The sequence below is a fragment of the Ornithodoros turicata genome, chromosome 8 (assembly GCF_037126465.1).
Source record: "Ornithodoros turicata isolate Travis chromosome 8, ASM3712646v1, whole genome shotgun sequence".
Lineage (NCBI taxonomy): Eukaryota > Metazoa > Arthropoda > Arachnida > Ixodida > Argasidae > Ornithodoros > Ornithodoros turicata.
Genome location: NC_088208.1, coordinates 2,743,171 through 2,770,805, shown reverse-complemented (window position 1 = coordinate 2,770,805; position 27,635 = coordinate 2,743,171). Strand labels below are relative to the sequence as shown.

General features: G+C 44.9%; 2 protein-coding genes across 4 annotated transcripts; one reads left to right on the top strand and one right to left on the bottom strand.

The window, feature by feature from the left end:
- Positions 1-153: 153 nt before the first annotated feature.
- LOC135366389 (UDP-galactose translocator-like) lies at positions 154-24,526 on the top strand. Of its 3 annotated transcripts, none has more exons than XM_064599072.1 (4): positions 154-338; positions 12,870-13,117; positions 21,851-21,934; positions 22,779-24,526. In XM_064599072.1, exons 1-4 carry the CDS (start codon positions 296-298, stop codon positions 23,418-23,420), a joined length of 1,017 nt encoding a protein of 338 aa, XP_064455142.1. In that variant the 5' UTR covers positions 154-295; the 3' UTR covers positions 23,421-24,526. The 3 variants fall into 3 exon arrangements, with proteins under 3 accessions (XP_064455142.1, XP_064455140.1, XP_064455143.1); XM_064599070.1 differs by lacking the exon at positions 154-338 and adding an exon at positions 12,554-12,658; XM_064599073.1 differs by lacking the exon at positions 154-338 and adding an exon at positions 12,571-12,805.
- LOC135366390 (mitochondrial intermembrane space import and assembly protein 40-like) lies at positions 4,302-12,041 on the bottom strand. Its single transcript, XM_064599074.1, has 3 exons — positions 11,835-12,041; positions 11,596-11,685; positions 4,302-4,960 (listed from the first exon to the last, which is right to left on the bottom strand). The coding sequence occupies exons 1-3, from the start codon at positions 11,854-11,856 to the stop codon at positions 4,620-4,622; spliced, it is 453 nt and encodes a 150-aa protein (XP_064455144.1). The 5' UTR covers positions 11,857-12,041; the 3' UTR covers positions 4,302-4,619.
- Positions 24,527-27,635: the final 3,109 nt, after the last annotated feature.

Below are 27,635 nucleotides of genomic sequence, written 5' to 3'. Positions count from 1 at the left end.
ACAACCTTTGGATTTTTTTTTTCAATATTCCGCGTTGGTTCCGCGGGAAGCAACTGCGGGCACTAGTGGTGTACAGACGTCGTCACATGGAGAGAGGACAGCAAGGAGGAGTCGGGGACAGGGGGGGGGGGGTAGTGTGCATCCTGGGCCGACTTCAGGGGGAACAGTGCCGACATTCGCCTGCAAAGTCTTCGGAAAACCTCAGACAGCACAGCCTGTGACAGGGTTCGAACCCGTGTCACATCCCAGTCTCGGCGAGGGACAACCTAGGGATAAATTATGTCATAACAACAGCATGGAAGGTGTTGGGAATGCCATCGAAATAGCGCGGAAATGGGGTAAGTATATAAGGATAATTTGTTGAAGACTGCTCCAAGGCAACACCTGCAAAAGGAGCGAAAGTCTTAAGTGTACTGCCCAACCCCACCTAGATACAGAAAGCCTGCGCATAGCCTCCTCTCCCTCCTTCGCTACGTTGACATATATAGTCAGAATTCGTCTGCTACTGCGATTCACCGTTCTGCAAATTCAAGAACCCGCAAATGATTGCAGCTTACTTGGAACCTGCAGACCTGAACATTTAGACAAAAAGTGCAACGCGCTTTCCAGAAAATTTGGTTTTGAGAAAGATTGGGTCCGTTTTGCGCTTTATGTTCAGGTTTTTTCCATTTAGTACACGGGGACGTACGATCACCACTAGCAGACGACGATGTTTCGTCTTCTCGGCCACGACCGGTGAAAGCATGTTCGTGATTGGCTGGCGCCGTTGAAAACACTATCCTGATTGGCTGGCTATTAGTTGTTACGTCACGTCGACAAGTAAGCAGGCTTTCTTTATCTAGGTGGTGTTGGTACTGCCTCCGTAGGTTTTATCACTTTCGTCACCTTTTGGTCACAAAATTTTGCCAACAAGTTGCGAATGTGCAGAGGTGCTAAGAGCCTAAGGCCAACATGTTTCTGATGTAAACATGTGAAGCTGATAACGCGGGCTATTGGATTTTGAACCGAGCTGATGAGTTATGGGCCATGTGCCCGAATCCTGGTGAGCCTCAACAACCGACCGCAATGCACAACTTACATCACTTAGATTCTCTGCGGAGCACACTCTGCGCCTCTTTCAACATCCCCCCTCCGACGGGCCTTCGCTACTATGCAGAGTCATTGTTTGGCGACTCTACCCTCATGGAGGCCTTCGTCAGCACCCCTACCTCTACAATGCAAGTTTAGCATACGAACAAAAATGGGCAACCTGAGATTCTGACCAATCTTTTGCCAGAGAAAGCGCCCGACAAACCTTATTTGCCATCGGTGCCAACTCGGTTAAATGCGACTTATGTGGGTACGACACGTTGGCTAAAGGCTGCAAAGGCAGCAGAAATGATATCTGGTTGTAGTCCGGCGGGAGTGAGGGATTGTAACTCTTCACGACGACAAACCGACCGGCTATAGAAGATCTGCCACTTGGGTCGTCATCGAACGTCCGAAGGAAAGAAATCACTGGAAAGGTTAGCCACCTGTAGGACTCGAACCCACATCTTCTGGATTACCGGTCCAGGGCTGTACCACTTTTCTGCGGAACATACCTGTGTGGGAGTAAGCAAGTACCACAGCAAGCAAAATTGCGCATCCCTCCCACTCCTTTCTCTTCCCCTCCTCCTTCCTGTGTTACCTTAGTGTAACCGGGAGCCATACGTATCATCCCCTCTTTGCTCAAAAGCTGCGTCCTTACACACTGCTGCTCATGTTCCAGTCACCACCGCCTAGACAGAGAAAGCCTGTGCATTGCCTCCTTTGGTTCCTTCACCACGTGGACACATATACGAGGGTGGTTCCATAAGTTTCCGGCCCGACCAACTTTTAACAGTCATAGAGATGAAACAAGTGTATCACTGTTCGACATGGTCACCCTTAACTTCGGCGCACTTTTGACACCTTTCAACCAGCATTCTTATACCCTCGAAAAAATAGTCCGAAGTTTTGTCCGCAAAATGCTTGAAAACTGCCTCTTGCACCTCACTATCGTTTTGAAATCTCCGTCCTCCGAGATCCGTCTTCAAGTTTGAGAACAGGAAGTAGTCACACGGTGCCAAGTCAGGACTGTAGGGTGGGTGGTGGATTTTTTCGAAGCCGCACTCCTTCAGTGCAGCCTTGGCAACAGAAGCCGTGTGGACAGGGGCATTGACCTGGAGCAACTGGACACCTCGACTCAACCTGCCGCGCCTCTTTTCCTTGATGGCGTCTCGCAGTCGGTGCGGGAGTGAAGCATAATAAGTCGCATTCACTGTGGTGTTCCTCTCTGTGAAGTCGACGAGGAGGATCCCGTGACAATCCCAAAATATTGTTGCCATCATCTTCTTTGTGGATTGTGTGACTTTGGCTTTTCTTGGGGGTGCTTCTCCTGGTTTGCATCATTCCATCGACTCCTTTTTCGTAAGGGGATCATAGTAGAGCAACATAGTCTCATCCCCTGTGACAATTGACTTCAATATTTTTTCTTCGTCCTCTTGACAGAGCTCGACGACGCGCTGTTGCTTTTGAACTGACGAGAGAAGTCGTGGCACCCATCTTGCACTGACCTTTTTCATGTGAAGGCCCTCGCCGATGATGCGAAAAACGGTTGTTTTGGAAATAGAGTCACTAAATAAGCTGCACTTCAGAGTATCGACACTGAGTTCCAAGAGCGAGCATGCGCCATCTTGTTTCAGCGCCACGCTACCCACGCGCAGCCAAGAACATATACAGGAGACAGACTCTGTGTACTAATGCAATGCAAGGCTTCACTTTAATAACCGAGAAGCTCGAGCACACAAAATGAGATGACGCCTCAAGAGTGTTCCGACAACATTTTAGTACATAAACAGTCCTAGTGCATCGAAAATTCTTGGGAGAAATCAAAGTGCCAGTCTAACGAGAGGTTCTGTAGAATACTCAACGGTAAAAACATGTTTCTCGTGCCAGTTAACAATTTTTGGCCCTGTGTCCTTATTCTAATACAGTATCGATTGGTGTTATTGTGTTTGTGTGAAGAGGGGCAGCATCGTAAGATCAAGTTAAATATCGCATGCAACAACATTATGCGTTACACCTTTTTTTCTCTTCAAAACACACAGTTCACGTAAAAGTAATTTCACATCGGTCCCATGCATGATACTTTCCCTCAGACTTCCTCTCCCCCATATTAGCAGTCAGTCGCTTGGAATGAGCTCTGCGACAGATTTCACTCTCACTGATTACAACAAAGTTCCATATCAAAATTTACTAACATCGTTAATAACACAAATTTGGCTATGACTGCAGGTTGCAACGACGATGGTTCTTACAGCAAGCAAAGTGTACACGCACGATGAAAACTATCTCACTGCGATTGGAAGTGGTACACATATGTGCAAAAGATTGTGACATTTCACATGCATGCGCACGTTAGTTTGCACCAACAGCAAACTAGATTTTGCAGCACGGGAATACAGCTGTGTAGGTAACATGTCTGTGTTGCCAAACTGATTCTGCATGACATAAGAGCTTGGATGGTGAAAATTTCTGAGCTGTGGCCTTGGGAGGCATCTGCTTTCAACTTATCAGATTGACAGAGGTTTGACGGGCTTGACATACCCGACGGACACTCGAGATGGACTGTACATAGATATAGACGAGCAGCAAAGAGGCACACAATTTTACTGATTAGTTTGGCATGCAGTCTAATGTACACCATGGGTGCTCTAAAAAAGGTCGGTCACATTTTAAGGCATGACATGATACTTCCTTGACCCATACCTCGTTGACGGACACACTTCCGCTGTCGCGGAGTAAAGAATCTATGCCAGAGAAACCCACGAAAAAAATTGTGGTCACCAAGCACTGCGTAACAAAATAAATACGACCACGCAAACTTTCGTCGTAATCCATCGGTATAGCGCATAGGAAATGCACGAAGACGAAAGTTTGCGTGGTCGTTTTTATTCTCTTTACGCCGTGCATGGCAACCACGATTTTTTCGTACGTTTTTCTGACACAAATTATCTTGTGTGTGGTAGCAGAAGCCTGTCCCTCAAGTAGATTCTGAGTCATGCGCAAAAATGTGACTGACCTTTTATGGCACCCACACCCTGTATTTATCGTGTAATTAGCCACCACAAACTTACAACTTGACTACCTCACATACCCAATAAATACTGAACACACAGAGAGCTACAAAGCTTGGTTGGCGCGATAAGACTCCTACCGAGGTTCCCGAAAAGGGAAAGAAAAAGCGAAATGTGGGTGTGGTTTCTGGTGGCTTTACCTTTGACACACAAACGGTCTGTAATGACAAAATTTTCACAACCGAGGTGGAAGATAAATTTATACCCGAAATTGCGCAAACACCCAAAATGAGAGCTTAGTTGCTGCGACTGTACTGCCTCAAACCTTTTCGACTGTACTACCACGAAACGGAAAAGTGCGACACTGGCATAAAGCCACGCTGGCACGCTTTGAAACATAACGTGTGACTTGCCTAAAAAAAAAAAAAAAAAAAAACTCTCTCATACATCTGCATGTTACCGCTATTTTGACTTAGTCTACTGACAGTTGAACACAAAACGTAATTAATTATACCCTAGATGTGTTACTCGCTACTTTGGTCAATTGCTAACCACACGTTTGTCCTCAACCGAATGCGCGGCAGTGTTCTCTTCCTGCGTTGTTCCCGTCTGAGAAGACTGCGCATCGCCCACAGACAATGTCTCCTGTTTACTGGCGCTATCGTCGTCCTCGTCTTTGTCCATGGGGTAAAGGTTGGGATACTGTGCCATGCAGTCCTGCATTGAACGAAAGTGTTCGAAGCACTCGCTGCCCTTTGTTTCACTGGTGCTGTAGTGGAAACAGGAGAAGGCCTCGCGAAACTGGGCACCACAAGGGCCGGCGGCCATTCCACCGAGGCACGGACAGTTCCAGTTAATGTCACCATTGGGGAGAATAAGTCCTGAAAAAAAAAAAAAAAAAAAGACAAATTTCTTACTCTTAAATACAAGAGCTCGGATATTCGTGCAAGTGCCCAGTTTTTTTTATTTTTAGGGGTCACTATCTGGATGATGAAAAAACTAGAGCTGTACAAATATGCGAAATTTCGAATACGAATAGCAATCGAATAGCGTCAGATGTTCTATTCGTATTCGAAATATCGCATATTTCCACAGCTCTAGTTTTTTCATATCTATATCTATATATCAATAGAATATCTGATGCTATTCCATTGCTATTCGCCACCTATTTTCGGTACTCGAAATTTTCGAATATTTTTCGAATTGTACCAAAACGAGGTATCACTATTGCCATTCTGCAAGTGGGCTTCGCCTCATTGCTACGAAGAGTTAAGTGAAGCCCACTTCATGTTACCGTCATAGTTTTTTCCCCCCTCCGTTCTGCAAGTTGGCTTCACATCATTGCACTCGAGTATTAGGTGAAGCCCGCCCTACACTGCTTATAGTATTCTGTCACTAAGGTCCAACTTCTGTGACCTCAAGGTCAACACTGTACTCTGGGCACTGCATGGTCCAGTAAATGTACTCCCAACTTTCAAAGTTATGTTCATTAACAGATGGAAATGTGTGCAGTTTCTAAAAAAAGTACAGGAAATTCACGATGTAAACACAGAAATGAGGAGACGCCCACAAAGCAGGATGCATGGATCATGTTGACTATCTCTTAATGCAGATGGGTAGAAATCCAGCAAACCGGTAGAGCGTAGGAAGGGAGTTGCCTTAGGACAGAAGCTGCCGATATTTCGAAGATATAGTCGCCGCATTCAATGCAGTATATGTCATATGTCATCTACTGCATTGAATGCGGCGACTGCTCTATGCAATACATTGGTGAAACCGGTCAACAAATGAACAACCGCCTTACCGGACACAGAACCGACACGTCCAACAAACTCCCCAAAGCAGTTGCCGAGCACTTTAACGTTCCTGGTCACAATTTTGACAACATTAAACTATATATTCTAGAAACCGGGTTTAGATCCACACGTGACAGACGTGATAGGGAGTCTTATCTCATATACAAGTTCAACGCTCTTCACCCGTCCGGTATCAACAAATCACAAGGCACCTTAGAAACACTTCACAAATAAAATATGCTTTTCCTTTCTACCTCCATTATCATCTGTTATGTTCTGCATGGCCACTGCTTTCTACTTTCTTTACTGCATGCCACAACTTTGCATTACAAATATATATATTAAAAAAAAAAACCCTTTGCTGGTTCTGGAATTTTCCCCACGTAACCACTAACCTCCTTATCTTTCGCTATGCCTGCCAATTCTTGCCTGTTGTCCCGTTTCGTCCACGTGTTCGTGAACCTTCCATTTTTCTGTAACCGGTCTGTAGCCTAGATCACTATGTTCACATAATCCCCTCCACACTCTAACAAAGCAGCCATTCACTCCGGCCGTAGAAGCCCGCACGGAACCTTCCTTCCCTCCGGGCTGTTGACCCACAATTCGCATGAACCTTTAAACACGTCACACCTAACCCTTTAAATACCATGCCAATGATGAGGACGGTGCCCAGAAGAAGAAATATCGAAGGCAGAAAGCCAGAAATTCGAAATATCGGCGGCTTCTGTCCTGAGGCAACTCCCTTCCTATCTCTTAATGCAGTTCATCCCACTAATGCAGTCTACCATACACAACACAGAGGAACCCTCCTCTCATGATATATTATGCTGTAGGAAAAGGCTCACAAGTTAGAGAAGAACATCATCAAATGTGTACAACACCACAAAATATTTCACCATGAGAAATTATTCGAAATGGGCCTTTTCTGATTATTCGAAGTCGATTCACGTTCTGAATAAATTATTCGGATTCAATTCACAATGGAAATTTTGCTATTCGGGCAGCTCTAGAAAAAATGGTTTTGGTCTCAGCCTGCGACTGACTACAAGGGTTCTATGGTGCATATAAATGCAAGTGTTAAGAGATTATGACTAATTCTGCATGAAAATGCACAACTAATGCACATTTTGTCACATCTGTGGAACGATGGGAGAGCCTTCTTCTTCTTGGAACGTACTGCTGGTTCAAAGAAGGCTTTAGGTCGTGTTTCATGAAAATGACGGTTGCAATAGAATATTTCCAATGTTTGAGGCCAATATGCTTTCTAATCCGGTCAGGCATGCAGTTCATACATTGCTTTCATACCACAAACAACGAAATGCATTGCGTATATTAAGGGGTTTTACTGCATACTTCGATACTTCAAAGATCTTTAGTGCATAGATGCATGCATATTACAAGAGTTTTCAGTGCATATATTTATCCGCGGTCTACTAACTTCTGTAGAAGTAATGTTTTTCATGTGACACAAATTTACGTTTTTGTGAATATGGCTGTTGATGTGCCACGTACCATGTTCTACATAGAGTCCCGAAGATGAGCACTGTAGTGACTCTAGATCTATCGTATGCTAGATAGCTTTAGCACGCTGCCAGAAACACGTCCCACATAAAATAAGGTGGAAATGCATAATTAATGCTGCATTACTGAGAACTGTACTCAGACAGATCTCCAGCTCTATGCAAACACAACTCTACGTGGCTTTGAAATCCTATGAAACTGGAGAAAGTACAGCGATGTCAGTGTGTGCTCTACACGACATAGTTTTGATAAGTTTAGGGTGTCATAGGGTGTCAAAGGGTGTGCAGTCTGCACCCCACCTGGCACCGGTGCTCCTCAAAGTTTGGTTTCCACCTGCTCATCACAACTGCTGGCAGACCTGTAACACAGTTCCTAAGATATATATATATATATATTGTATGCCACAACGTGGGTAAATGAACTACGCTGATTCTCCAAGTAAAACTATAGACGAGATTACTGATGGGAGCTTGCCTTTCACCAGCAATGTATCGAAAACGTAGCAAGAGTAAAACCTTACACGATCTCTTACCCAGAGTTCGAGGTAACTCGTTACTGTAACTAAGTTCCTTTTTTTGGTAACTTGTAACTTAACTCGGTACTTTTGCGCCGTGACAACTTTCAGAGGAACTCGTTTCTTTTTCAGCTAACTTTGCCAAAGTAACTTAAGCTAAGTTCCAAGTTACTTTTTAATTCGCTTTTCACTAGCGTCCACATATTTTCTTACTTTCTCTCCGGTTCTTTCATGGCATTTTATGCCATAAAACGCGATATTCAATCAAGGACAGTCTTCTATTCAGGAAGTAAGAACCGCTGCCACTGAAATGAAGCTGAACCATTGTGCGCCCACAGGGAGTAAGATGCAAAGCTTTCGAATTGTTGGATACAAACGAAAATGATCTAAGCGTGTTGCACTATTCCGCAGGCAACTCAAGGTCTAACTCAACTGTTCACGCGAGCTGCACCTGTGTAGTGCTATTTTGTGTCCGAAGTAACTTGGAAGTAACTTGTTCTTCTTTTTTTAAGTAACTCCGTAACTACGAGTTACATTTCAGGCTGAAGAACTTTGTTATTAACTTTGTTACATTTTTCACACGGTAACTTAACTCGTAACGAGTTCTTTTTGACGGGTAACTTCTTGATCTATGCTCTTACCAGTGTTGACGTTCGTTATTAACTTTGTTACATTTTTCACACGGTAACTTAACTCGTAACGAGTTCTTTTTGACGGGTAACTTCTCGATCTACAGGGTGTCCCAGAAAACGTGTCATTGAATTATAATAAAAAAACTACCCCACCTAGAATCATGCGGTCAACAGCATTTGTTCTTATTAGGTTTTTGCCACCTCCTAATGTGAATGTCATGTACTCAAGTTTAAATTATGTAAATATTTGCGAACTGAACTTGGAAATTTGCCAAGTAAAGGTCACTTTTTTACCCCGCCAATATGAAGAGCGTGCCGAATTCACTCCATGATAATTCACAGTGATATTCACGAGCTATCCCACCGGAAAAAATAGTCGAATATCATGCTTTTCGGAGCACCGGACCATAGCGTGCGATGACTCTTTGAGCGCAATCGCTCCCAGTGCGACGAAAGGAGGTTCCGAAGCCATCCCACAGAGTGATAGTAGAAAAAGTAGCTGTTCCTAAAATTGGGAGAGGGAAAGCATTATCCCAGCGAAAGTCGAACGTGATAAGCCGTGCCTGTTTTATCTCTTTCCGCGATGTCTGGGAGGGCTGGGTTTCCAACCTCCTTTTGTCGGACTGACAAAGATTGCGCTGAAAAATTCATCGTGCGCTATTCTGTGCGACCTCCGTAGAGCATGATGTTCGGCTATTTTTTCCGATGGGATAGCTCCTGAATATCCCTGTCAATTATCATTAATTTGACTAAATTAGACACGCTCTTCACATTGGTGGGGTAAAAACGTGACCTTTACTAGGCAAATTTCCGACTTAAGCTCGCAAAAATTTACATAATTAAACTTACGTTACACGACATTCACATGAGGAGGTGGCAAAAACCCAGTAAGAACAAATGCCATTGACCGCATGACTCTAGGTGGTGTAGTTTTTTTATTATAATTCAATGACACGTTTTCTGGGACACCCTGTATGCTCTTACCAGTGTTGACGCACTCAAGGTACCCCTCTACAAGCATACAGGATGCCCAAAGATAAAATTTTGCAATTCTTTCTTTGTCTCCTACAATGTCCACCTGGCTTTTGATGGTTATAGTGTCACCAAGTCTCTTTTTCCGATATATCATAATAATATAATACAGTTTCATTTTGGGGACCTATTGCGCCTCGTTCTGTGATAACGCAGCGATTACGAGCAAAATATTTTAGTTTTCAAGCCCCACGTTTTTAATGGCCGGCCACGACGTCATGCGGGTGCTTATGTTCCCAGCGAGTGGTTGCGCATTTACTGGATGTTCCTGCAAGTACACCTAGCACAGACATGAAATTTTCGAATTTCTGAAATTTGGAATTTTTAAAATGTAATTCTCGGTCTGTATCGCCCACAGAAGCACGAGTAGCTCAGAGGATAAACTAGCCTTAGTCCCTCCAGGTTCTTCCTGCTAAAAAACAGTACACAAGGCTGCATGCAAAGTTTGATCATAAAAACTGGGGCGTCTGAAGTCCCTCATGGCAGGTGGGGGGACACTAACCTAACCTAACCTAACCTAACCCAACCCAACCCAACCCAACCTAACCTAGAGGAGCCATTGATGTACTTATTAGAAACCACTGGTCCAGTGCAATGTCCGGTGCAATCCGATGACTGTGAAGGGCGTCACGCATATGGGAAGGCCACCTCGCGTTCTTGATTACCTTGAGGCGAAAGGAAATTGGCGTTTGAGAAGGCACGAACTGAAATATTGGTTGAATGTTTCATTAAGTGCAATAAGACAAATAAAAGTGAGCAGTAGCATGTCCCTTTATTTTTTATTTTTGTTCTCATCAAATGCGTAATTGTGTCGTCTGCAAAGGCTGTCATTATTGTTACGCTAAAAAGGCCCTGCCGAAAGAGTTCTGGCCATGGCTCAGGCAAAGGCAGCAGATATAGTACACGTCTCACTAAGCACGCCAGCTCCTGCTGCCGCTGCTTAAAGGCTCCTCGCAGCACGATATTTTTCTTTTTTTTTTTAATCGTTCTTAAGAGTTTCCTTTCCCAGCCTCGAACATTTCCCTGCGTTGATTAAAAAAGAAAAAAAAAAGTCTACGTCCTTCGCTGAAGCGAAATCTGCATTTTCCTGTGTCGTTTAAGCAAGGCTACTGAACGGCTAGTCACTACTCCTTGCGCAGCAGGTCCACACCAGGGTTGCGGAGTTGCCATTCCGCAGTTCGAATGATTCCGGAATCATTCCAGATTTAGCAGAGCCTGGAATGAAATTGGAATGGCAGAAACTGTCCTAGGAATGGGAATGGTTTGGGTGCCTTGGTGGCAGTTTTAGTTTCAACGTGCTGGTTTCTGCCCTTGCCCGCCTTTGCACCGCACCTGCACACGGTCAAGAGTGAAATAACCTTGTCTTTGCACTTTTTCCGTGCTTGGTAATGTCAATCTCCTCTAGCACTGCTGGACTTGCCAGTATGGTTACCGGTCGTTTTCTTTTATTGAGGGAATTAACGGAATGGGATTGGGTTGCCAAGCCATTCCAGGAGTGGGAACTGGCCATACCTTTTCATTCCGAGGAATTGAAAGGAATGGAATTATCGCAAATCTCCATTCCTCTGAATGGAATTGGAACGGAATGGGGTACCCCATTCTGCAACCCTGGTCCACAGATACAGTGTAGTTGGCTAGACTGTGCCCCACCGGGCGAGATCTGCAGAACAAAAGTTCAGGGGGACAGGGTCCCCACAGCAAAAAACTCAGGGGGGCAACCGCCCCCACCTTCCGACGCCCTTGCATAAAAATATACGTAGATACTGTGGGAGGAGAAGAAAAACATCTGCAAAGTTTTGTGCTACACAGGACAATTAATGCCTCGCATACTTCCATAACTTAAAAACCCGAAACTAGTGGTAAAAAAAAACGACAACACAGACAAGGTTTCAAATGATGATGGCTATTGATACCTTGTCTGTGTTGTCGTTTTTTGTCCCCTAGTCTCGGGTTTTTAAGTTATGAATCTATACCACCAGCTCGCTTGCTACCTCTCTATCCTCTCGTTATCGCATACTTACCCGGCCTATCATCTTCGGGATCATCGGGTAGTTTTATTGTACTGGGCTTTTCGTGATCTTCCCTAGTCACAAATATTACTTTATCCTTGCCTGAAATAGGAGAAAACTGAAATGTGACAAACATTCTGGAACCTACTATGTTATGTTGCGCCAGCTGATGCAAGAGCATGTGCTATACTAGTGCACCATGCATTTTCTTAGCCGGCATTGGTTGGTAGTGGCGGGTGCTAGAAACGTACCATAGGACTTGCAGTATGACATTGCTGATGCTTAAAACTTCTTTGTGGTGAGTACTTGGCAATTTTACACAAAGAGAAACTTAAGAACACGCGAATACTGGCGACCCGAGAAGCACCACCGCTTTGCCGTGGAACTCACTCACGAACTCGCTGCTTAATTTGGCTTCCTTTAGATTAGCTTTGCTTTAGCTTGGATTGGATGGAAAAGTCTAGCCTCTAGCCGGAAACTTGCCAGCATAGTGCATAGTTGCCAACCACGTTACCTACAAGCCACCGCACTGTCATGCATGCAATACTTAATTTTTTCTACTTTTCTTGTACTGGGGGTGCGCTTGTCCTCGCGAAAGTAGTTTCCACCATGGAGACCACCATCCCTTCCTGTATGATTTTCACGTTTTCTCGCACGTATTTGCGTTTTTGTGACGTAACGGATAACTTCAAATCGCCATCGCGATACGAGGTTCGTTCGGTTGGTTCGTTTCGTTTACTCGCTCGTCCCGTCCCGGCTTGCGTTTTGATTGACATGTTATGCACGTGGAATGTTGCTTTCTGCCACTTGCTCCTGATGTGGAATGTGCGTGCGGCGTGATATCAAGTGGATGTTTCCTGAAGCATTTGCACCTCGACGTTGCCGGAGACTTGTTTCCATTCCTATAGCCATACCTATTCGTCGTGACACGCCTCCAAAGACGTCCGCAAGTCCAGTTGACACTGTGGCAGAAAGCTGACAGTTACGTGTGACCTGTAATAAAATATTGTGATGGCTGATACCAAGATCACCCTCTCCTTACCTGATACTACGATTACGGACCAAATCAAGTTCGGTAAGCGGAGAAAGTGGGCCCGTTTTGGTCACGTACAACAAATGGTTTCAAACTTGAGAAAAGCGAGGGACGTTGTACTCAATCTCGTATGATGTTGTGTATCCAGTGTCGCTTCAAATGACCACCACTTTAATGTCTCTACTGGCGGTGCGTAGGTTTTTTTCGCATCATAATGATACGTCGTCGCCTAACAGACGTATCCCTCTTTCAGGAACTCACCAGGCTCGCAAGTATGCATCGCTGGTTACACTGACCGTGCAGAATACTGCGTTCAACTTGACGATGCGCATGGCTCGAACCCAGAAGGACTTATTCATTTCGAGTACCGCCGTCGTAATGTCAGAGCTCATCAAGCTAGTCGCCTGTCTGGCCATGGTCCATTCTGACGAGGGCACCACCTCCGAATGGCTGGCCGCGCTGCACCGTACTGTGCTGTCACAGCCGCTCGACACCCTCAAGGTGGCACCTTTAATACAATTTGATAGTGTTGAGGCATATATTTTCTCAATCAATCAATCAATCGTGTCAGTTTCAAATTACAGTATTGGGAATTGCCTAAGAACATAAAAACATGCAATGACGGGCAAAATCCTGTAGGATATGAGCGAAACATTCCCGAAGTGGCAGCTTTTCTTGTAGTACGGTTGCGCCTTTCGTTCCTGACCAAATTTGTCCACAAAGCGAATCGTTCATCTTATCGAATACCAAGGAAACAACAAGAGCAATGATGAAGGTTTATTGAAAAAAATTCTCGAATTAGTGCCTGCTTGCAGCTCGTCAACACGTAGAGGCCGCTGCTCATCACCGTTGTCCTCAAGGAATTGAAGAGCTGTTTGTTGAATCATAGCAGATGTGACCGGTGGCTCGGCGTTGCTCAAGTCGTCGATGGCAGAGTTTGACGACTTGCCTTGGCAACTGTGCCGCCTCTGTTCTCCTAAGCAGCCGAGCAACTGCACTATGTTTAACTATACACAAAAATGCGATGAGTGCTGCCACCCCGTGGTAGTCACAGGAACCGTGCACGTGTGGACTGCTGTTTGCAGAGTTCCTTCGTTTTCCGACATGTGTTTTAGTTCATTTTCTCCCACACGGGAACTGGTGTAGAAAAAAATATTGATCGGCCAGCACTGCTCACGTGAACATATCGCACGCTGAAGCAAGCAATCTTCTTTTTTCTTGAACATTCGAACGTTGATACACTACCCGGAAGTTTACCGGATGACTAGTTATATGGAATATTATGTTGCCGTCAGTCATACTCGTTAGAGGGGCACAAAAATGCAAAAAACAAGTTCACTTCAAATCACGTTCCATGCCATGTTAATTTCGTACTTGTTATCATAATTCAGAACTTTGATTCCATTACGAAGCTACAATAAAAAATGTGCAGGACTCTTTCTTGCTTTGACGCTAAGCAGTGAATGTCGTTCCAGGTCGTGCATTTTAGCTCAGTGGAGCAGTCCCGGCGAAAAACATAGTGCGCGTTGCGAAGCCGACTGACGTCACTGTCCGAAGGACGTGAAAATAAATTATGTCAGTGGAACATTCGCGAGAACTGTTGTAGGCTACAATTCAGTGAGTGGGTATTGAAAATGAAGCAGTGCCCATGATGCCGCGCATATACGGAACACTACGATCGGACCAGTTCCAAATCCACACACCCACGATAGGTATGCGTTGCGCTTCGCCTGCTGTCTCATGGGATGCCGCCAATCGTCGCTTCCTGTGGATCCTCCCATTCGTTGCCGCCAAAGACTGCTCTGCTTTCATTGTGTTTTTCTTCTAAACGGTAGCGCTGTGTGAACTAATTTTGCTTGTATTATACTGATTGAAACACGGACTTTCATTTGAGCGCAAGTTGTTTTTGCGTTTTAGAGCCCCTTTAAAGATGGCGGCTGCCAGTATTCATTCCGATGGGAAGAGCGATTTTGGCAGTCCACCCGTTTTGTCGTCACATGTCAACGAGGCTAAGGAGTGCACGGAGACTAGTGGCAGGGATGGGCAGTATTTAAATACATTGTATTTAAAATAGTATTTAAAATATAAATACATGTATTTGAAATACGTATTTAAATACAGACAAGAAAAATGTATTTATATTTAAATACTGTTTTAGGCATATTTATATTTAAAATACACTTAAATACACATATCTGGTCCTCCCGTATTTGTGGGCTTCTCTCGAGTTCCACATTGTTAGCCTGCAGTGATGGAGGGTATCTTGGTTAGAGGCTACAGGTTACTCATACCGTGTGTTCGGGGATTTCCGGCCTTCTATAAAACAGACAATAGACAGCAACAGACAAACAGACAACCCTTTTGCCCTCTGGGCCCTTGGGATTAATAAATGAAATGAAATGAAATGAAACAGCACAATGTGCGAATGAGGGCATTGCCACCCCGGGGGGTGACTGGACAGGACAGACAGACGGGACAAGAACAGACAACGACGACTTAAAACCAGCAAATGAACACTTTATTCAACATAGAGAAAGTGGAAGAAGCGATAACGAGTTCATTAGCTGGTTTTGAGTCGTTGTGGGTTCTTGTCCCGTTACCGCCCTGTCTAATACCCCCCTCGCTGCTAGTGAGACTCAAGGAGACGTTTACGTTTAATGGAAAGTCGGTCCACGCAAGATGCTGAAATCATCACACTGCATCACGGAAAAATAAAGGAATATGTGGGCATTGTGTGCAGCAGAGATGCATCCATAGGTGGCTCCATTTATTATATAATTTAAAATAATTATGTGCCTGGGCGGCTCAAAGTATTTACGGAAGTAGTTACAGTATTTAAATACTGTCTTAATGTATTTATATTTTGTATTTAACTACTTTCATCATAAAGTATTTATAGGCAGTATTTAAATACATGAAAACATGTAGTATTTTGTATTTATATTTAAATACCCGAAAAGTGTATTTATGCCCATCCCTGTGGTTTGAGAGTACTGTAACGCGACAAGGTCTATGAGCACAACTCCTAGCATAAGGATCAACTGCCCGTGGACGTGTTCGGAACAGTCATGATGTCGTGCGGGAGTTTCCATGACCTTGCACGTCCACAAATGACCCCATTTCCTCTCATAGTTCTTGTGAACGGTTGCAAAGGAGAGGGCATAGCTCCTTTTGTACGATGCAACGTCCTACTTTCACAAGTTCTGTAGAACATGCGAAGATACTTGCCCTCCATACCAATACCATACATAATAACGAGACAAAAATACGAGGACTACGCACGGTTTGTTCATTGCTGGACCGTCCGTTGTCTGAAAAGTGAGTTTCCGTATTAACGAGACGAAAATGCAAAAATCATCCATACATAATTCGAGATGTCCATACTAATGGGGGTCTACATTAACGAGGCACGTCTGTGTTATGGTTTGGATATACGTGTCCTTACCTGGGCAACATAAGCGTAATAACTGTTGTGATCGCACAATATGTTATAGTACTGGAGTGGTCCCATCCTTTTCTCGTCAGGATGAGCTTTATGCAACAGAAGATTCGCACTAGCCTCTGAGACGTGTTAAAAACTACAAGAGAATAACGTAGAGGGGAACATGTATTTGCATAAAGTATTGCACTTGTGTATACAGGGTGCCTGTGCTGTGAACAAAATTTTACAAAATAGAGATATGCCTTTCTTTTTCGTTGTTACAATCACAGCAATATATTGTGGGTCAAGTGGTCCACCCCGTGGCTGTACTATAGCAGCTTTCTAAGGCATCGTACTAATCAGTTAATCTTTTTTACTCATGGAAGATAGACATTTTGTTCAGTGACAATATCTTTTGTGCCCCCAATGCCATTGCTATTTTCAGAAAAAGAATGTGGCAAATATAGGTCATTACGCTGTGATTTCTACCTTTAACAATTAGAGTTCATTTGTCGAAACAAACTAAGACATTCGCCCAGGAGATAGCTAGTCTTGCATCTTGGTAGTCTTGAAGACGTTAAAGATTGCGCTTCTGGAGCAACCATTTTCCCACACTCTTTTCAGGCTGCTACCATTTCACTAGGTACTATGGATATTGTGATTGTCGTAAATGTGGGTAAATTTTCAATACTATTCTGTTCCTGATTCTGTCGAGAGAACATTAAAGGGACTACAGCATCCAGGAATGTATGAATGATGAGACTGATACAGTAATGTTAGTCATCATTAGTCTCAGTTAGTCAACTGTCAACTTAACTAAGATTTTCTTCCAAAAACAGCTTACATATTAGACAAATAGTTGAGAGACTCCCTCTGCAACGAACACCATGATGACATAAGCCCCACACATGAATGGAGTGTATGAAATCAACGCCACCTAGATACAGAGGGCCTGCTTAATGCCTCCTTTTTGCCTCTTTCCCTAAGTGGATGCATGACATGTCAAAATTCGTCTGCTACTGTGATTCGCCGTTCCGCGAATTCAAGATCTCACAAATTATGACAGCTAGCTTCGCAGATTTGAAATAGTAGACTAAAAGTGCAACACATTTCCAGCAAATTAGTCTTGAGAAAAAGATGGGACCATTTTGCGCTTTATTTTGTTTTTCCATTTAGTACGCGGGGACGGACGTTCGCAACTCGCAGACGACAGTGGCTGCCCATGTGGCTTACTGTGGCTCGTCGCCAAAGGCCCGTCCGTGATTGGCTACGACTGTTGAAAACACGATCCTGGTTGGCTGACTCTTAGCCGCTACGTCACGTCGACGAGTCAGCAGGCTTTCTGTAGCTAGGTGGTGTTGACTAAGTACGCCGACTTTTGCTTACCAGTGCGAGTTCTGACATGGCCATGTTGCATGGAAAATGATGTTACACTCCTGTCTGTACGAACACATCCAACGCTAACCAGAAACAATATTCCACAAGCCGATCGCAGGCTCCCATCGATTAGCAGACGCCTCTCCTCAGATTCCCGGTCGGTTGCCGAGGGACGGATGCAATAGTCCCTTTAACTTGATAGATTTCAGTGTTTATTCCAAGAAATTTATAAAATTAAAATTTGATATCATCAATTACTTATACTACACGGCAAGAGTTCTCTATAGATAAATACCAGCCATAGTTATAAGTGCGACAAGACAGGGACAGAAAGGGCGGCACTAACTTCCAACAAATTTTTATTGTGCGAAAACCTTGCTTATACATGTCTTGAAACACTACCCCTAAAGCACATCTAAAGATTTGATCTGATTAAAGGAGTACCAGAGGGCCATCCAAAAAATTTTCAGATTAAGACGTCTGATGAAAGTGTGTGTGTCATTATACCGAATAGCGCGAAAGGTCTTGATGTGTGCAATTTGTTTTCCAGAAAAAAACTCACATAAACATAGCTCCGCGCGTTCACCCTTAACTCGCCACTCCAGCTATAACGAGGATGAGGAGGTGTGATGCCACGTCACAGATAACGGTATAAGGAGAACTCGTTCTGATTCGCCGGTCAGTGGGGGTCAGCGCCTTGTCACTTTGCCGCCGTAAACCTATTTTGCCAGTTTTCCCGGAGAATTGGGGATAGAAGGAGCGACCGAATCGTTACCGAGCAAGGAGAAAGGCTTTATCAGAACCCCGAACAGCCGAGTAGCAGACGACAGCGGAGTACCAGACAACATTTCTCTAGGCCAATCGGCGAGCGTTCTCCTTATAGCGTCAGCGCGAGGTTCCAGGCAGATCACAGGCTGGTACTGCTCTTCACCACCGTTGCGCACGGTCGCTTTTTGCGGCGTATTTTAAATTCAATTTCTGCGATACTGATGACTCTGTGGTGTAAATTACTTCGCATGGTGCATCTTATTGCCCTACTTAGCAGTTTTATAGGAAGAAAACTGGGTGTTAAAAATGACTTCTGCGCTACTTTAAAGGGTCAAGACATTGTATCAGTACGGAATTTGTGTGTATCGCAGACAGAGAAATAGAATAGATCTGAGGTGCTTTAGGGGGTGTATCACAGGCTGAGAACTAGATGATTTTAGAGTGCTTTAGGGGGACATGTATAAGCAAGGTTTTCGCTTAATAAAAATTAGTTGGAAGTTAGCGCCTGTCCGTGTCTAGTCTCTTCCGTCCCTGTCGTGTCGCACTTATGACTATGGCTGATTCTTACCAACGCACCGAAACAGTTTGTTACTTAGATAAATAGCGTTGACCCCATAACTTTGGGACAATTTTTTAAATAGGTTTCCGCGACACAATAGGTGAAATGGCCTTTGTGTACACGTAGCGACTCGCCAAGTGCGGTCGCAGTGCCAGATGTACGTTTTTTTAAATCTTTACTTAACTTTATCTTTACTTCTCCCTCCTCTTTCTCAGAAAACACTGCGCTCCCGTTCTCTCTTTCCTTCCTCTCGCTTCCCTTTCTCCTCTTGCTGCGCTCTGTGGCTGAAAAGTAATGAAAAAGTAATAATATAAAAGTATAAAGTAAATATATAAAAGTAATGTAAATACAGGCAAGTAGGCCTCCGACCCTGGAAGTAAATAGATTGCTTTTAAACACAACCAATTGCTTCCGTATTCTCCGTTCCTTTACTCGTGACGACCCGACATACATGCAATGCATGCTACACGTATAACTAGGGTTCTGCGCTTTCGGTTCTTATTTTTGGGCGGATTCGGCGTATATTTTTTTGGGTGTTTATTGATTTTGACGAAATCGGTGTTTTTCTATGTTTTCCTTTTGTGTACATGGTTTACCCAACAGTTATCAGCGAATAGAAACCACAGTGATGTGCGTCTAACGCAGCCGTACAAACAACAACCAGCATCGTATTTCTGTAAACGGTCATCAACAAAGTAAACGGACATTTTTTCACAACCATCGTATTTCTGTATGGTTTTCTGACCTGCATCAACAACTTGCTGGGCATGTGCAGCCAGGGATTTCCCTCCCCCCCTCCCTGCATTTTTGCAACACCCCCGCTGAAATTTCTCAGGTGACCCCACCACCAACTACCAGCTGGGCCACCAACACGTTGTGGTAGTGAGTCCGGCGCAGCGAATTACATCCTGTACTGTCAAACTTGGGCTGTAGGACCACAGTCATGCAGATGATCGTACCATGGGTTTGTCCAAAATCATTTGGAGGTGACTGTTCAATGCATGTATTGCGCGCATATACGAGCAAAAATGCGTGCAGGCATGCAAACTCAATGTGGATCATCAAGAACCATTTGCGCCCAACTCAATTAAGCGAGGTATTCCGCCTTTTTCATCTAAGGTTTTCACCTATGGTTGCTAGATATTCATTGAGCTTTGTGAGACAAGGTGCTAGTCTTTTTTTGTTTGTCAGTCGTGTGATTATGCATCATAATGTTGAAATGCCGTTCATAATGAATCTGTATTCTAATGTACTGTGTTCTAACGTAATAACATGTACAAATAAGACGGGAAAGATGTGCAGATATGTCACCGTTGTGCCACGATTCTTTCAGTGTGTAAGAAAAATTCCGTAAGTGGAACCTTCACCAAGCATCCCCCCCCCCCCCCCCCCGCCATTGAAAGCTCGGCACTCCCCCAACAGCGAATTTCTGGGGAAATCACTGTGTGCAGCAATTTGTCTTTGTCATCGCTCCTGGAATGTCCCTCTGTATTCAGTGTTTTTTTTATTAGAACCGAATGAGGTAAAATTTACCAGACGTACGTTTTTCTGTGTTTTTCGACTAAAACCGAAAACGCGGAACCCTACGTATAACATCTTCTCCTCTGTTTGCACCTTACACGTACAACAAGTGGCCTCGTTAAGTCAGCTAGTAGCATGTCAGTCTGTGGCGCCTGCTGATCCCAAGGTTAGGGGTTCAATTGCTGCCGAAGATGCCAGCAGGGTAGAACTTGCTCAAGTACCACCATCTTTCACGAGGAATGTTAAAGGGACAATCGCATCTGGAAACCCACCTAGGAAGCTGATACCACTATGTCCGGCGTCTGGCAACAATCTACATCGCAAATTATTTTGTCCGAAAAGTGTTTAGATATTAAACAAACAGCTGGGATCTGGGACAGACTGCTGGACGCCTTTTCTCGAGACATTCCGCCAGCCCGTCTCGGACGACGGCAGGTGGGAGGAGGATCCCGATCCAGCACCGCAAGACCGCTCTCCCTAGAGTCCACCCGGGGCTGCTCGACGATCTCCCGAAGCTGTCCTGCATCTACACCATTCTGTCTATGACCTCCCGGAGAGACTACTGCCCAGGGCGGGGTTCGCGGGATTACTGGCTGTAACCTTCGCCACATAATCAACTGAGGTGACGTTTTCCCTTTTCTTTTTATTTTTTTGCAGGCCTCACCAGAGGTCCTCCAACTGCCACAGGAAACCCCCCCCCCCCCCATGGGGATACTAGACTCCCCCACCGCTGAGACACCCTCGAACAGCTCCGATAGTGTCTCACCACCACATAGAGACCTGGACGGCCCCGTTGGGCAACGTGAGCGTTCATTTCTCCTCACGCCCTCGGTGGAGGGTGCAGGCCTAAGATGAGATCCACCTGCTGCCATACCAGACCCGTTTCGTGCCCACCTGCTGGCCAACCTGTGTCCAGATCCCCTTCCTACACCCCGGAGGAAGAAGCAAACCCAAGAAGCTCATCTGAGAGGGACACCCCACGCTACTCGTGTTCAGAGCCATTCCGTTGGCCCGTCTACTAATCCCGGAAACCCAGGACATCCAGGCAGCCTCGTCCGCAGGGTGCAGCCTAAACTCTTGGCTCGAAGCTCGACCTCAGCTCGAGACGATGACCTCCTTCAACATCCTGTCATTGCTCTCCTCTGAACTCGAAGGGAGGGGGAAGTGTGTGTGTGTGGAGTAGATGGGTGGGTGGGGCTAGTCATCTGGCTCCAGAAACATAGCCTTATCGCAAAAACAGGGAGTGACATAGATAGTGGCTGACTAGCCCAGGCAGAGGACGGATTGTGGACGTTTGCAGGACGTTCTCCTCCGGAGACTCCCACGTGAGTTCTGCTCTTCCCCATTTGGTCCCTTGTGGTCCCAGTAAAGTCCTACTGTATTGTTAACCAGTGTTGGTGTCCGTGTTCATTGGGGGTTTGACAGGTCGGGTCCAGCTCCCGGGTGAGCTCCACGGGGCGGAGGGGTCCCACGAGACGTTGTAGACTTCTCTTACGAAGCTAATGCTAGTAGGTTCCGATTTTGTATTGTTAGTACACTTGGAGTGGCTGCTAGAGTGATCGTACAACTTGACTATTTTTTATCGTAGGTTGCTGTGCCGTCTCTCGCCTACAATATTCAAAATAACCTTCTCTACATTGGTGCCACTCACTTAGATGCAGTGACCTTCCAGGTAAGTGTCTGTTCCAAACATTTTTATCAAATGCTGTGACGAGTAAAGTGTTGTTACTGAGCAAACTTAATACGAAACGTGAGTTTATAAATTCTAACTTAGAGTCAGTTAAAGCTGTGTGAAGCTCGTCGTCCTTCAGAATTATTTGTGTTTGTGGACACTAATAAATAAATAAATACCAGCTCTGGCCAAGAGCTTCAGGAAATGATTCGCCACGGAAGAGCTTCGGCTTCTTTCTTCTTCAAATACAAAGCCTAGTTTCTGCATAATATATATATATAGCTCACCGTATGCTTTGATTTACTGTTTCACCAAAGTGCCCATTCTCCAAAGTTTGTAACAACTTACGAAACAGTAAATTGATTGTTTCAACGGGGGTTCCCTGAAGTCTGTTACATTTTATGTAGTGTTCTGACATTTCATTTGGCAAAAATGGATCTTTTCACAATGGGGCATCAGTGGAGTCTTCAATTTCAGGAAAATTTTGGGAATTTCAGAGATATCTTTAGGAGAACCTTGAAAAAACTCACAATTTTTGCCAAACAAAAACTCAGAAAATTTGGAACTCTACTTGCATATATGTAACGATGGAGCATGACGTATTTGATCCGCTCCACCAATACATCCGTATTCTATTGGTGCACTGTAACTTTTGATGCATAACGTATGACAAGAAGCAGGGAAAATACAGACAGGACGGAAATCTGCTAACTTTCAGCTAGGTTTATTGCTTCTGGTGCAACTTTTGATGGCATGATAGTGGTGCAGTGTTAAATGAGCTGGGTGATGTAGCAGAATGCAAATTAAATTTGTCCTCACATTTTGCTACTTTTTATTGATGCAGGTAATATACCAGTTGAAGATCTTGACAACAGCCATCTTCTCCATGATCCTACTCAACAAGAAGATCAGCCCAGTTCAATGGGTGGCACTTTTTGTGCTCTTCTCCGGAGTGGCCTTGGTTCAGGTGGCCCAGATCGATGCCCCATCAACCAATCCGTCTGGTCGCGAGCAGCGCCCTCTATTTGGCTTCGGAGCCATTGTGGTTGCCTGCTGTCTTTCTGGCTTTGCAGGAGTGTACTTTGAACGTATCCTCAAAGGGAGTGACATCTCTGTCTGGATGCGGAATGTCCAACTGAGCACGTTTGCCGTGCCGTTCGGTCTCCTGACGACGTTCCTCAGCGACGCGGATGACGTCCGGGAGAAAGGATTCTTCTTCGGTTATGGACCTTTGATTTGGAGCGTAATTGTCCTCAACGCCATTGGTGGGCTTGTGGTGGCAGTAGTGATGAAATATGCGGACAACATCCTGAAGGGCTTTGCAACATCCTTGGCCATCATTGCTTCCTGTGTAGTGTCCATGTACGCCTTAAACTTTCAGCTGACTTGGAAGTTTGGTGTCGGAGCTGCACTAGTGATGGCTTCGATCTTCCTGTACAGCAAGCCGCAGGCGACGACAATAAGTCCGGCGGCTCGGAAGGCGTGAGTCCATTGTTTCTCTGCAGCGGTTAAACATGGGCATACTAGCTGCAATTGAAATACTAGCTGCAGTAGATAGCATTCCCTTGAGAATTTGTAACAAACGAGAAAGATGACGCAGTGGACTTGTGCCATGTCTCTTGGAGCTTCCCCAAGCTCAGGTCATTATTTGTTGCACCTGGACACCCTCTTGCTTGTGTTGTAAATCCACGTTAAATGAGAGGCTCATATTGGTACCCTGAGTATTGAATGGCAGTCTTCAGGCACAGAGCAAAGCAGAACTTGCAATAGGACAACATACTTGCAGTTGGACATACAATAGGAAAATTGGACAATTGATCATACACCTCCAGTCAGCCAGGCGCATTATCAGCTCTACTTGAAAGCAGTCGATGTACCCTTTTCCTCTACTAAACCAGTCTTGCAGAGCCACAAGAGCAATATGGGCAATGGCGGCATTCCCTAGGCAACCTATTTTCCATACGGATAAGAGCACAGAACCACGACCACAAGACGAGATGTACCCATGTACACAACGCAGTGTGCTTACCGACAACAGTTGATTTCCTTACGAACACGAGACAAGGTGAATGTTGATCTCTCCCTATTATTTTTATCATCAACATCAACATTCCTTTTCAACTGTTGACACCTCGTCTCGTGCTTGTGGTCTTAGTGCTCTTAGCCCTATAGAAGCCAAATGCCAACAAGCTCAATATATATGTCTATATATGTCTCCCAACATACTCTTTCATTTTTTTTTGCTATGCTGTCTTCATCGTGCTCTTCAGCTGCAGCTCACACCATTGATTTAGAGAAAGCTGGATGGAGAAGGAGTGGAAATATGTCACTGGGCGTGAGCAACATTAACTCCGACTGGCAGGCTGGAGCACAAGAGTAGAGATCTACACTCCAGAAGAGGAGCGAAACCGTACAGTAAAAACGAATGTGTGTCCAGCACTTTGGAACTGCACCAATGCACTGACTCATATCTAGGCAACCAATCAATAACTAGGCTTATCAATACTTAATTGTAGCCCAGAGCTTTATGGTATCCTAGAATTGACGGGACTTGCGGAAGGGCCATTTAGACCAATATTGTATTTAAACCAATATTGTATTTAGACCAATATTGTATTTAGACCAATCTTGTTTCATTCTAGGCACGCTCCACAGCCACCGACGGCATGACCGTTGGAGTCTTCGGGGTGTTTGTGGGACTCCTAACTGCCCTCCTCTTCTCTGTCCTAGTGGTCTGCACCATGTGGTGTACTCTCATCAGTGCTTTCGTTTCGTGGACAATATACATACGTGTAACTTGTGCTCTATACTTCAAACCATGTTCATAAAACAAATATTACCTTTACACTATTGCAGCTAAAACATGTAAGAATGTCAAACGAGAGCTTGCCATATAAGTGGGGAAAAGCGATAGAATGTCTATCAAGTTACTCCTGCTGAATCATTGAGAATGCTTTATAAGTAATGTTGCTTGTCTTCGAATGCTCGTTCTAGATAAATTCGAACTACATATTTTCGAGCTTACTGATTTATTCAGAAATCAATACGTATTTCCTTAAAGAGGCTGTGAACTCTACCAAGCTAGCCCGCCGACTGTGTCTGCTCCAAACGGCGATTTCAACTTGCTGGCTGTGACACCTTTTGTATAGATGAATCTCATAGGTCCGCATCTTCACTCCATAGCACGCTGCTGGCCAACCATCATCCCCAATGACAATGTTCTTGCTCCTGATTTGTTGATAACGGGAGGCGGAGCCATTATGTGGAGTCATTATGCACCGCATTATGGCTACAAAATAGGCTACGCCTCCCGTTTCCAACAAATAGGGACGAGAACGTTGTCATTCGGGATGATGGTTGGCTATGAGGGTTGGCTATGGCTATGGCTAGGGTTGGCTATGAGGGGAGGCTATGTGGTGAAGTCCATTTTTAAGAGTGCAAAGGGGAACGTCATGTGTACCTCCGCGTTGACGTCTGATTGGGTGCTACAATTCTTCAGATGACGTAACAATCGATAGAGGTATCTGGATGGCGGTGTGTCTACTCGCTCGTACTGAAAAAAAGTGCGTTTTTGTATTAACGGTGCACACGTTATGAAGGAGAAGAATTGAACAATGAATTTTAAATAGAATTACGAAGCGTAGAAGAACAATATTACATATATTAAACCCGTAACTAAATACATGCAGATTGGAGTTCTTATCTCCTTTAAAGCGACACAGTTTGTGAAATCCTTCTCGGACTAGTTGCTGGACCACATACTGGTTTAGTACATATATACTATAGGTTTTCCTGCCCACTTTAGTCCAAGTGCCATCTGATTCAATCCAGGAGCCATCTGGAATAATCCAGGTGTCGTTCAGTTTAGTCCGATTCCATCTGAAATAATCCATGGCGTTTCTAAGCACTATAACTGTATATTCACACGAGGGACATCATCGTATAATATTCTAGTAGAAGGAAATGTAAAAAAAAAAAAATTCTGATGTGACTGACGTTCTTACAGCGAACGACACCATTGGTGCTGTCGTCTGCTACAGAATGCCTTCTGACTGAGCTGCAAGATATTCCCCATGGTTAGAAGAGCAAGAGTGTGAAAGGACATGCCGCACATAGCAGACGACCCCATTGGTCTTGTCCAGAGCCGTGGTGAGGCAAGTTTGCGCCCAGGGCAGAGTAAATCTGAAACGCCCCCCCCCCCCCCCACACACACACGTCAGAAGCCCTGTAAACAAAGAAATGAAAACGCTTATTTGCACTACCGAGATCGTAAATTCAAATTTTCTTCATTCCCCCTTCATCATGTCCAACCAATTGCCAGGGCCTGCCGTTCGGCGCCCTCTCTGTCGAGGGCTCCAGGGGCAGCCGCCCCTCTAGCCCCCGTCGCTATGGCTCTGGTCTTGTCGTCTGCTACAGAATATTTTGTAACTGAGCTGCAGGATATTCTGTGCAGTTAGAAGACTGCAGGAAGAAATGAGCCAAATAACAGACGACACTGTTGGTCCTGTCGTCTGCTATGGAATATTTTGTGACTCAGCCGCAGGATATTCCACACTGCTAGAAGAGCACGAAAAGACATGACACATAATAGTAGGCGACACCATTCGTCCTGTTGTCTGCTACGGAATACGTTCTAACTCAGCTGAAGGTCATGTTATTCCGCGTTCTTCTAACAGCCGGGAATATCGTGCGGGACAGATGCAAGATATTCCGTACCAGACGACATGAACAATGTTGTCGTCTGCTATACTTCTGCTCCAGCCTCCGATATTTCCGCGTCGTGCAAATGCTCAACATAAGACGCAGCACAACTGCAGTCCCGTCAGCAGATTTTTCCTTTTCCTTCCACTAGATGACTGTCGAATATTTTGCGTGGATGTCTCTCATGTGAATACAAGGTTGTGGTAGAATATCCAGATAGAATTATCCAGATGACACCCATATTAAATTGTATAGCACCTGGACTATTTTAGATGGCACCTGGACTAATATGGGCGGGAAAACCTGTAGACTCTGTACTCGTTCTCAGTACTCGGTACTTTCTGCATTTGCAAAACTGTGATCACCTCGAGCAAATGCAGTTCAGGTTGCTTCAGAGTTTTTGCTTTGGATAAGTGAGCTGATGTTCGGATTAAGGGGGTGTTGGGATTGGGATTAAGGGGGTTTGGAGGGGGGCGGTCGCCCCCCTCCAAAAAGCATAGCCTGGTCCAGTTTTCGTCTCTCCCTGTGACACTCTCAAGGAGAGCGACCTAAAATATGGATTACCAGTGATAGGATTTCGTGCGAGAAAGGGTTGAGCCCGTGTCCAGAGCACCTCCCCCCCCCCCCGCCCCCTCCAAAAGTACTTCGCTGGGACCGCCCCTGCGGAACAGTTTGTACATATGAACGATATGAACATTTTGCACTGTATGAACGGTGCGTAAGATTTCATCACATAATTTGTGGCACGCTACAGTGCATAAAAACATACTGCAGTGGTAACTGCTGAAAACAGTTGCAAACCAGTGATTTGAGTTATGTAGGCTGTTGGCCACACTGAGCTTCGTAGAGTAAACAGGAGAAGCATCGAAAGAAAAAGGGTTACCCTCCTCTTCCGGTTTTCCTTTTCGCTGTTGCCTCGGATAACTGCCAGCATAACCTTGCTGCCATTACCAACAGGAATAGGAACCTGACGGGGCAAGTCCATCTCCTCGTCTCACAG

Coding starts and splice junctions, on each gene's coding strand:
- LOC135366390 (XM_064599074.1), bottom strand. CDS start 11,856: ATGTCATACTGCAAGTCCTATG. Junction 11,686..11,834: donor GTCATACTGCAAGTCCTATG/GTACGTTTCTAG, acceptor CTCCTATTTCAG/GCAAGGATAAAGTAATATTT. Junction 4,961..11,595: donor TCCCGAAGATGATAGGCCGG/GTAAGTATGCGA, acceptor TTTTTTTTTCAG/GACTTATTCTCCCCAATGGT.
- LOC135366389 (XM_064599070.1), top strand. CDS start 12,595: ATGGCTGATACCAAGATCACCCTCTCCTTACCTGATACTACGATTACG. Junction 12,659..12,869: donor TACGGACCAAATCAAGTTCG/GTAAGCGGAGAA, acceptor TCCCTCTTTCAG/GAACTCACCAGGCTCGCAAG. Junction 13,118..21,850: donor AGCCGCTCGACACCCTCAAG/GTGGCACCTTTA, acceptor TTTTTATCGTAG/GTTGCTGTGCCGTCTCTCGC.